The sequence below is a fragment of the Acanthopagrus latus genome, chromosome 6, assembly GCF_904848185.1.
Source record: "Acanthopagrus latus isolate v.2019 chromosome 6, fAcaLat1.1, whole genome shotgun sequence".
Lineage (NCBI taxonomy): Eukaryota > Metazoa > Chordata > Actinopteri > Spariformes > Sparidae > Acanthopagrus > Acanthopagrus latus.
In genome coordinates, this window is record NC_051044.1 from 32807287 (window position 1) to 32819435 (window position 12149).

Here is a 12149-nt window from a genome sequence, read left to right on the forward strand (position 1 = left end):
CCGTGAAGTAATACAAGTCAATGGAGTGAACTTTAAATAAAGCTCCTTTTTACAAAGTGCTGTAAGTTAATGCCTCTCATTTACACATAGACACATGCGCGACTATCTTTGATAAACAGATTAAAACCATAAACAACGTCTGTAACGTTCTCTGATGATCTGATGGTTAACTGCTCCTTATATATGTTCAGTGTACAGGTAGGCACCAAACCTCAGTATGTATTTTATGTTTTTATGAGTGTTTACAGCTGCCAATGTATGTATCGCTGTTACTGTGTTGATACATGACAGTTAAATATTGAATCTGTGTTATAATAACCAGATCCTGACATGTAAATGTGACATTTGTGGGATTAAAAAGCACCAACGTCATTTCTATAAATACAGTATTTTTGATCATCTAATAACAATCATGGAGTCTGCAAATCAACATAAGAAACTGACACTGGTCTGCTTTCTTTTCTGTTAGCATTATAAAATATGAAATATGTTGCCTGCTCAGCTCTCCGGCCGCTGTCACTCTGGACCTGCTCCCCCCGTCTGCTCCGTTAATCCCGCTCAGGATTCAGCCTCCTGGACTGCTCCCACCTCCTGAACTCTTCCCCTTCACTGACTCTCCCTATCTGGACCATCCCAGCCCTGCCCCAGATCCAACCTAGTAAAAATGAGCTAAATCTGGTTTGAGCATTTTTGCTTCCCTGTCTGTGTCCGCATCTGGGTTCACTGATTCTCTGAAAAATGTGACTAAAGGCCTTGAGATTTACACTCGTTAGACTTTGGTGCCCCCTTGTGGGAGCATCAAGAAGACACTGTAGAAGCTCTGACTACCTGATTACAACAAGAAACAAAACAACCATTTTTCATCAAGCAAATTTAGATCAAAATAGCAAAAACATACATACAGCGTGCATATTGGGTGTGTATGAGTGTGTATGTCTCTGTCCATGTCCGAGGGGGTGGGAGGGTTGGGTTCTTTTAATTATCTTCTCCTAACTTTATTTTGCTGTTTCTATTTTTCTGCTGTTGTTTATTTCTGTGAGGCACTTTGAGGTACTTTTTTCTGTATGAAAAGTGCCATATAAATAAAGATTGATTGATATTGTACAGCCATGTACATATGACTCTATACTCTTTATACTTCTCAACTATGAAGGACCCACGTATAAGAATGTAATGTCACCTCTGAGATAGAGAAACTGTAATTAGTTAGGTGAGCACCAAAATAGTTTCTACACAGATAATTAGCCTCATGATATCACAACTGATCATTGTCAAAACAAAACAGGGAAATTAGCAACATTACAGCAGCAAAGGAGAGCAAAAACAGAGCATCAATTAAAAACAGCACTGATGAATAACTACAAAAAAAGATTAGACATATAGATAAAAGTGAAAAGCAGTATACACAATATAAACAACATGAATAAGAAACAAAAAACTCCCAAAACAGTGAGACTATTGCACACTGACAAGAGTATTTACAGCATTTCACACAGGGTGGGGGCCGCTCTCTACCGGGGATAATAGCTTAGCTGTCGCCCCCCTTTCTCCCACCACCTGCATTGAGACCGGTGGGCATCCATCAACAACTTCAGACACTGACTTCACCACATCAAAAATAACTACATTTACTCAGAGTTCAATACAGCGCATATAAAATGTAAATCTTGCATCACTCCTAATGCGTGCAGACACACCAGAGGGCTATTCCATAAAGGAGGTTCAACTAACTCTGAGCCTAACCCTGAACTCTGAGTTGACTTACCCTGTGAAGTGAAACTCTGAGTTTTCCGTTCCAGAACAGCTGATCTGAGTAAGGTAAGTCGACTCTGAGTATGTTAACTCTGAGTTGAGCTTGTGCCTGATGACTAGTAAAAAGCCATCATCAGTTGAGCTCCGATACTGTGATTCACCATGGCAACAGGGGAGAAAACAGGAAACAGACATTTTCTGGGAAAAGTAACACGGCTGCAGCCGTAATAAAACTCACTGACAGAGTTGTAGATGCGGTCGTCTTTTCATTTTGAATTTAACATCACTTTCTTTTATATTAGCCTTTGAGAAAGTGGTTGAATGTTGTTCAGTGTTTTATTTTATTTTATTTCATTTTAGGCTATTTCATTTAATTTAAATCGGCTGAAAATGAAATACAGAAACAGTCTCACGATGGCTCCTCACTTTGGTTTTATTTCACATATTAAACAAAGTAAAAGTTTATTCAGTGGATATTTTAACTTGTAGTAGCTTTTACCACCAACAGATAATGTTTAACACACATCTGTGTCCTAACATCCTGCTGAGTAGTTGAACATGAAGTGGTTCTCACCTCCACCTCCACCACGTCCGACAGAGGCTGAGGAGCTGATCCTGAGTCAGGCTGCAGGGTGACCAGAGGCTGAGGGCGTCACTCACCCCCAGGACCCAACATTAGAGGCAGACACACACTTACTGTCCACAGATTGAACTACAAGTCATTTAATCTTATACTCAATGCAGCAGCAAACTAGAAACACGGACTCTGAAATTACGCTGTTGGACAAAAATACAATAGGCTACACTGATGGTTACTTTTGTAGTTATCTGTGGGAAATAAAGAAAGCCAAATTAAATGTGAGTTATTTCTCTTTCCTGGCTGCTTGAAGGTGTTTGATTAACCTGCGAAGTGATAAAAAAATAAAAATAAAAACAAACAAACAAAAAAACAAAGAGGATTTCTCCTCCTTTTTGAATTGTCCGTATACCAAGAACTGTCGAACGCCCTCTTCCTTGTTTCATGTTGAGTTCTTGGGAACATTTTCAGACACGGCTGAACAGGACCCTCCTCTCTGGATCTTGAGATGTCTAGAATACATATTGAGTAGTTATGGACACACATCGCATGGGAATAAATACTGAAATACTTCAATACAAGATGAAGTAGTGTGGCTCACAGTGGCTAACTTGTAGGTTGATGTGTAGAGCTTTTGCACAGTGAAAAGCTTCTGTTCAATGTAAGTGCAGCTGAATCTGGACCTTAGGCTAATTAATGCCATTAGTAGCACCTGTATTTGCCAAACTATATCATGTCAGAATAGCTGCTGTTCAAAAGGTTCACAGATAGGTTAGTAAGTGTGGGCCTACCACTTGGTCCTTTAGGTGCACACTATGTGGAGCTTGATGTGGATGTGGGGGTTCAGTGGCATCTCCTCCTAGCAGCTCTGGCTCACTGTCTTCCTCCTCAGAGGCAGACGTATGTGTCACTCTCAACAACTGAGGAAACTGCATTGTGAAAAATACAGATGGCGTCAAAATAAAACAGCAATAAAACAACATCACACACACAATCATCTACTGTTACAAGCTGAGTCAACATTCATAATTAGGCGCAATCTGTCAAAATCATCTATTGTTACAGAGTGAGGCCAAACTGCTCAGTGTCCTAACTGGGCATGCAGTTTACTGCCTCTGTAAGCTCTGACCTGGGGCTGGTAGACTGGGTCCTTGTGTCTGACCACACTGACCTGCCTGACTAGCTGCAGCTTCAGAGCTGCCAGGGCTGCTGACATTGGTGCTGGAGTCTGTCTGGACCTGAGCTGTGCCTCATTTGTGCTTCTTAAAAGAAAAAAGCCTGAAATATCTCCCTTCCTCTTCATTCTTATCTGTCCTCATACAAAATAAGACAGTCTGGTTACACCCCGAGATTGTGTCTTAAACTATTCATCTTCATTCTCTTGCTATAGCTTATTTTATAATCAACTGTCAGCCTGGCTACTATACAATTAAACTGGATAATGTAATCTTGTCAGCACTAAGTAAATCCAAGAGTCTGGCTGCAGACCTCCAGTGTGGGGTCACTTCCAGTGCAGCCTCTAGTCTCAGGCCGGGAAGTGCAAGAAACTTCAAAATAAAATCTTTTAGACACAATAAACTTCAAAATAAAGTCGTTTAGACACAATAAACCTCTAAATAAAATCCTTTAGACACAATAAACTTCAAAATAAAATCATGTAGACACTTTCTGTGAAAGCAATATCATCGCGATTTTGCTGCCGTTTTATATTTAATTAATCAACATTGTAATGTTAAAACCATTAACTACCTTAATGTGGCATACATGTTGATCTTGCCAATACTTTCTACGTAGCATGTAGCATCGGTAGACCTATCTATATCAGTGTAGCAACATATCGATTCAATACGTCTGCCATCAACATTACTGCTTTAACACTGATTCTGTCAACAGGACATAAACTCTGTCCATGTAGCTCAGTGACGTCAGTTCATAGAAAAACATTAAGCTTGTTGACTGGACAGTTGGAGCCTAAAGCCTCTCTTCCTGTCTTTATCAAAAAACACACTTTTCATTCATAATGGACCTTTGAAGAGTGTAACAGTAGTTTAGTACAAATATCTGAATTCAATATGGAAAATGAATTTTACACATATCCACAAACTGTTGGACAATGTGACAGACATTAGCTTCACTACGGATATATGGAGTCTGGACGTAAGTCAGATGAGTATGTTGAGTCTTACTGCTCAGTGGATTGATGACAGCTTTGGAATGAAGAGAGCTGTTTTGTGTGCACAAGAGTTTGCAGGATTGCATACGGTGGCTGCCATCACTAGTGCATTTGACTGCATGTTTGCTCAGTGGAAAATTAAAAAGACAATGTGCACGTTGTGCTTCACAACAATGCACAGAATATGCAGAAGGCAGTGGACGAGTGTGGCGTTAAAAGCCTGGGCTGCATGGCGCATACGCTGCAGCTAGCAGTGCATGATGGAGTGTTAAGCCAGTGAAGCATCTTTGACTGTCTGGCTATTGCAGGGGTCGGGAACGTATGGCTCGCGAGCCAGGTGTGGCTCTTTTGATGATTGCATATGGCTCTAAGATAAAACAAAATATTCTCACTTGTTTTAATCCATCCATCTATTTTCCACTGCTCATGTCCTGTTCAGGGCTGCAGTTGGCTGCAGGAGCAATTGTCCATAATTTAAATGGATTATAACAGCCTACGTTGGCCGTTGCTGGGTAAACAGGTAAACGCCCCCTTTTGAATCAGTCTGCGCCGTCATTAGCTCAAAGCTAACCCTTCAACGAAGAAGATGGCGAAAAGAAAAAAAAATGAGGAGTATCGTACATTTCAGGACAAGTGGACCGAAGAATTCGCCTTTGTGGAGAGAGAAGGTTCTGCGGTGTGTCTAATTTGCAATGACAAAATTGCATCGAAGAAACGGTCGAATGTACAGCGGCACTTCAACACACGCCATGCTACCTTTGCATCAAAATACCCTGCGGGAGAAAGTAGAAAGAAAGCGTGCCAAGAGCTACTGAGCAGGCTGCAAGCTAGCCAGCAGCAACTCCGTGTATGGACCCGACAAGGTGACTATAATTCTGCTAGCTTTGCTGGATCTTTAGCAATAGTGAGGAACGGAAAACCATTCACAGATGGCGAGTATGCTAAAACGTTCATGCTGGATGTAGCCAATGAACTTTTTGATGATCTTCCGAACAAAGACAAGATAATCAAACGGATACAAGACAGGGGTGGGCGATATATATCGTCTGCGATAGGATCGTGATTGTTGTTTTAACGATGTGCAAATTTACATTATCGAGTATTTAAATTAGTTCGCCAAAACCAATGAAACGCACGTCCACACTTCACATTACAGAGCAGCGGCGCTCCATAAAAAACACAGCACGACTCAGCCACGCTCAAGTCCTGTAAGAAAGTCACATGACCTCTCTCGCGAGAAGCCTTGCAACAGGTCAGCAGCGTAGTTGTGGAAAATGCAGGTGGAGGCAGGTACAGTCCCTGACGCAACTTCAGAGGATTTAGTGCCGAGACGTGGGTCTACTTCTCTGGCATGGAAATGGTTTGGTTTCGAAAAGACTGACGTTGGTCAAAACACCGTCATATGCAAAATCTGTCGGAAAGCTATCGCCGTTAAACAAAGCTCCACAACGAATCTCTTTCACCACCTCCGCACCAACCACAGTAAAGAGTATGAAGAATACGAGAAACTTCGAGACTCTGCAGCTCAAGATAAACCAAGTAGGCCAGCTGTTCAGCACACCCAACAAACCCTCGCTGAGTCATTCAGCAGAAAAGTGCCGTATGACAGAAAAAGTCAACGATGGCAAGACATAACCAATGCTATCACCAAATTCATAGCCAAAGAGATGTTGCCGATGCAGTTGGTGGAGGGAAAAAGTTTCATTGAACTTTTGAATGTCCTAGACGCGCGATACACAGTGCCAAGTAGAAAATATTTCAGCGGAACCGCTCTCACCACCCTCTATGATAAAACTCGTAAAGCTGTGATGAGTGAAGTGCAAGAGGTGAAACACTTCGCAACAACAACCGATTTATGGTCTAGCAGAACATCGGAGCCATACCTCTCTCTGACCGTGCATTTCATTGATGAATCGTGGAAACTTCGGAGCTACTGTTTGCAAACGTCCTATTTCCCAGATGCCCACACAGGAGAAATCATTGCCCTTGGTCTGAAAGATGCCCTCGCATCATGGTCGCTGAGTGAACAGGACATGGTCTGCATGACCACCGACAGCGGCGCAAACGTCGTCAGTGCACTCAGAATCAATGACTGGAAAAGGCTACCGTGCTTTGGGCACCGGCTTCATATTGCAATCGGTGAGTTCAAATGTCAATCTTCTTATTCAATGCAGTTAAACAGTCAGGGCTCTAGAGTGCGAGCAATTTGGGCGAGAGTAAATACACGTTAGACTGAGAATATCAGTAATATCCATGATAAAGTGATAAAGTGGGCGTCACACAATTGACATCTTTTAAAAAGCACCGTCATTCTCTTTATCCCTCTTCTTGCTCACACACGCACAGCTGCAGCACGCAGTTCAAGAAAATATAATTTGATATTATAAGCTTTGTTATTGGATAGGCTAATATGACAATATATGAAATTAACTGGTATTTCAAATTGCAATGTATGGCAGTATAAGGCCAACATTGCCTACATGGCACTGTTGCGCAGTTCATGGCAATGATGTACCCTTTTAAATTTTTTCCAGAGAGGAGCATGCGTGATGCAAGGATAGACAGAGCCATTGGTGTCTGCAAGAAGGTGGTTGCAGCCTTTTCCAATAGCTGGAATTTGAAAAAAGGACTGGCTGATGCTCAAAATCAGATGAAGCTCCCAGAGCATAAACTCATCACAGAATCACCAACAAGATGGGGCTCAAGACAGCGCATGATAAAGAGGTTTGTTGAACAAGAAAAGGCCATTCGTCATGTGCTAGGTGCTGACAAGAAGCGCAGGCATCTCCTACCAACATGGCAAGATGTTGATGTGCTAGAATCAGTGAGCAAAGCACTTAGTCCCCTGCTGGAGTTTACAGATGCCCTCTCAGGTGAGCAAGTAGTAACCATCTCCTACCTGAAACCGGTACTGTCACTGTTAACTCGGAGGTCCTGGCATGGAGTTCGCTCAAGAAAAAAAATCTACCTATGGATAAACTTCTCTCAGTGTGTACTGATGGTGCTCTGTGTATGGTGGGGAAAAACAAAGGATTTTTGGCGCTTCTCCGTGAACATGAAAATAGACCCATCCTAAGTTTCCACTGCATTCTACACCAGGAGGCACTTTGTGCTCAGATGTGTGATGGGCAGCTTGGCGAAGTAATGTCGCTGGTCATTCGTGTGATCAACTTTATTGTTGCTCGAGCCTTAAATGATCGCCAGTTTAAAACACTGCTGGATGAAGTTGGAAATAACTATCACGGTCTGCTTTTGCACAGCAATGTGCGTTGGTTGTCAAGAGGGAAGGTAGCCGTTTGGCAGCTTGCCTGAACGAAATCCGAACTTTCCTTGAAATGAAAGGCATCGAGCATCCTGAGCTAGCCGAAACCAAGTGGCTCCTCAAGTTTTACTATCTCGTGGATATGACTGAACATCTGAACCAGCTCAACGTGAAAATGCAAGGCATTGGAAATACAGTGTTGTCCCTTCAACAAGCCGTGTTTGCTTTTGAAAACAAGCTGGAGCTCTTCATCATGGATCTTGAAACAGGTCGTTGACTACATTTTGAAAACCTGAGACAATTTAAAGATGCATGCACAGCAAGTGAGCCCACTCAAAACTTTGATCTCCACCAGCTAGCTGGCTTCACATCCAGTCTCCTACAGTCGTTCAAAGCACGCTTTGGAGAATTTCGTGAGCACAGTTGTCTTTTTAAGTTCATCGCCCATCCAAACGAGTGTTCACTGAACACAGGCGACCTGAGTTACATTCCTGGTGTCTCTGTCAGAGATTTCGAAGCAGAAGTGGCTGACCTGAAGGCCTCAGACATGTGGGTGAATAAGTTCAAGTCGCTGAATGAAGATTTGGAAAGAATCGGACGACAGAAAGCAGAGTTGGCGAGCAAGCACATGTGGACAGAAATGAAAAAACTTCAACCCGAAGACCAGCTGATTATCAAAACTTGGAACGCGCTTCCTGTCACATACCAAACACTGCAGCGTGTGAGTATTGCTGTATTGACCATGTTTGGATCTACGTATGCATGTGAGCAGTCATTCTCACATCTTAAAAACATCAAGTCCAACCTACGATCACGTTTAACGGATGAAAGCCTCAACGCTTGCATGAAGCTAAACCTCACCAAGTACCAACCAGACTACAAAGCCATCAGCAAATCCATGCAGCACCAGAAGTCACATTAATGGTGAGTATTATAACAACATTATTTAAAAGAATAAATTCAGAGGCTTATTATACCCATTTAGTTGAATTCAGTCTTAAAATACATTATATGGCTCTCACTGAAATAAATTTCCAAATATTTTGCTTTCATGGCTCTCTGAGTCAAAAAGGTTGCCGACCCCTGGGCTATTGGAAGGAATATAGTTGGACATTTTCGCCACTCTCACCTCGCCACCTGTCGGCTGAGAGACATACAGCAAGAGTTGGGCATGAAAACCAAGATGCTACAGCAAGATGTCACAACCAGGTGGAACAGTACTTTTGATATGATGAAAAGTCTACTGGATCAGAAGCGCGCACTGCTTGGTGTGTATGGTGCAGATCATGAGCTGCCTGCTTGTTTCTGCGCATATCAGTGGGGCCTCGTTGAAAACATGACCACGCTTCTCAACCCATTTGAACAATTAACGAAGGACATCAGCTCACATTTGGCTACTACTGCGGACGTGATTCCCTCTGTTCTGGCAATGAAACCTGAGCAAGGCAGCAGACACAGACTGTGGGGTCCACACAGCAAAGAACACTCTACTGGAAGCTGGAAGCGCTTTACTACTTGGCAACGATTCTTGACCCTAGGTACAAAGACCGTTATTTTGACACAGTCACCAAGCAGGCGGCTGTAAATATGCTCCAGAAGCAAGTGGATAAAATGACACACGGCGACAGAGCTACGGAGACACCGGACACAGAAGAACCACAAGAGAAGAAGATAAGAAGGGAGTGGATGAGTGGCTGTATATGTAGTCAAACTACACAAATGTTATCTTATATCCTCAACAATATTTTGTGCCCATATATTTTGATTAATCTAACTTATAGGAAGGGGAGTGAGCTAATAAATAGTACTAAGTACTTCTGTGTTCAAGATGTGAGTCAGACCAGGTTAACACATAGCCTTCTTCTGATTCTGAAGGGAAATGAAATAGCCCAAATAATAATTTACTCAAAGCACCAACTTTAAATAGGCCTAAAGCAACTTCTACAAAAGCACAAGATTTAAGCCTGGCAGAGACACAATTATAGGCTAATAAATAACATGGGTCAGATCATTTCAGATAGGCTTTTAAAAGGGTGTTCTTGCAACAAATGCCTATAGTGTCAGTTGCCATTACATTGGCCTAGACAACAGGCCTATGCTATGCATCATTAACTAGAGCTACAATGGCTTGTCACAGCTGGACTCCCTGTTATGATGTCATGTCATATTTAGTGTTCATTGTTACAACCCTGGCTCTCAGGTTGAAACAAAGGAGAGGAGACACACAGAGCTCTGAGACAATTTCAGTATTTAACTAAACAACCCGAAAAGAACATAATGTGGGTGTGTGTTGTATCAAATGTAGTGTGTGGGTGTGTGTGTGTGCATTTCTATATGTATTTAATGCAACAAACACCAAACCACAGCAGGTTGTAGGCCATAGCAGCAGTCAGCTGCTCAGCCACCAGAGAGAGAGCAGACTGACTGAGGCAGCCTTTTATCAGTGATGCCACACCCTAAGGTGTGGTCTGCTTAGGACGGCCCACTGCTTCCTGGTTCTCCTGGAAGGCACTGAGAAGACAAGCAGATGCTCAACAGGGCCGTCACATCCCCCCCCATAAAAAGAGGAGCCAAAGGGTATCTGAGAAACTAAAGTGAGTCCTGTCCTGTAAAACACAGAAGACACAACATACAATACAGCAATACAAGTACAATCCAAACTGCTCCCTCGATCCCCTCCAACTCAGCAACTTTGGTACCTAAGAAGCAAATTAAGAGTGGGGAGAGAGGCTCAGCTGAAAGAATAAATGGACACTGTCTACTTAAGCCAGAGCATGTGACAGGGCATCAGCAACAATATTCTCTGACCCTTTGATATGACGAATATCTAGGTTAAAGGGCTGTAAAAACAAGCACCACCTTATCAGACGCTGATTTGGATTTTGTAATGAGTGCAGGAACGTTAGCGGGTTATGGTCAGTATAAACTACTACGGTTCTACCTCCACCAACATACACTTCAAAATGTTGCAGGGCCCAAATAAGGGCCAGGGCCTCTTTTTCAACAATGGAGTGATTCAACTGATAAGAATTTAATTTTCTGGAGAAAAACCCGACTGGATGGTCAATACCATCAGGACCAGCCTGCAGAAGTGCTGCTCCAGCCCCCAAATTGCTGGCATCGACCTGAAGGTGGAAAGGATCACCTAACCGGGGAGCTGCCAAGACAGGAGCAGAGGAAATCAGATTTTTAACATTCACAAAAGCACGGTGACACCGAGAGGACCAGTCAAATTTAACCTTCGAACTCAGGAGCTTAGTAAGAGGTGCAACTACCGAGGAGAAATTCTTGCAAAATCCTCGGTAGTAACCTACCATACCCAGAAACCGCATCAGCTCTTTCTTAGTGGTGGGAGTTGGAAACTGATCAATGGCTATGACTTTAGCTCTAACCGGACGCACCTGACCCTGGCCAACGACCTTTCCCAAATAAGTCACTGTACCTTGAGCAAACTCACACTTTGCTAGGTTAATGGTCAGGTTTGCCCAAGCCAACCGCTCAAACAAAGCACGGATCTGATCAACATGCTCTACCCAGGTTTCACTGTAAATGACAACATCATCCAAGTATACTGCACACCCCTTTAAACCTGCTACCACTTGGTTCATTAGCCGTTGAAAGGTGGCAGGGGCATTTCTTAAGCCAAATGGCATGACAGTGTAGGAGTAAAGGCCTGAAGATGTTATGAACGCAGCAATTTCTTGAGCACGTTTTGACAATGGCACTTGCCAATACCCCTTTAAAAGATAAAATTTGCTGACATATTTTGCAGTGCCCACCTGATCTACACAATCCTCCATGTGTGGAAGTGGATAAGAGTCTGGCTTTGTGATGTTATTTACTTTACGAAAATCAGTGCAGGGTCTGAAAGTTTTATCAGGTTTACTAACCAGCACACACAGAGAAGCCCAGCTAGAGCAGGACGGTTCAGCAATTTTATGCTCTAACATGTATTTCACCTCTGCCTCTAGCCGAGTTTGTTTCTCCTGAGGGAACCGGTAAAACCTCTGACGAATTGGCGCCGCATCGCCCACCTCAATATCGTGCTCTATGAGGTGTGTCCTTGTAGGAGTGTCTGAGAACAAAACAGGAAATGACAAAATGAGATCAGACAGCTCCTTCCTCTGTGCTGTCGGCAAATGTCCCAACAATCTTTCCAAATTTCTCAGGGACTCTGAATTTTTAAGCCTGCCCTGCAACACACCAACATCTGGACTCTCAATCTTCTCCTCTCCATCATCCAAGGATGGAGAGACCACATCCCCCACTGAAGACACCAAAGCCACCGGCTTCACTTCCCCCCCACTAGTATGTGGAAAATAGGGTTTCAACATATTAACGTGACACAATTGGGTAGTCTTCCGTCTGTCAGGAGTGGAAATCAG

General features: G+C 43.0%; 1 protein-coding gene across 1 annotated transcript; it reads left to right on the top strand.

Annotated features, from left to right (window-relative positions):
• Positions 1-4940: 4940 nt before the first annotated feature.
• Positions 4941-7888, top strand: LOC119021655 (E3 SUMO-protein ligase ZBED1-like). The gene is made up of 2 exons (XM_037102071.1): positions 4941-6641; positions 7037-7888. Exons 1-2 carry the CDS (start codon positions 5777-5779, stop codon positions 7576-7578), a joined length of 1407 nt encoding a protein of 468 aa, XP_036957966.1. The 5' UTR covers positions 4941-5776; the 3' UTR covers positions 7579-7888.
• Positions 7889-12149: the final 4261 nt, after the last annotated feature.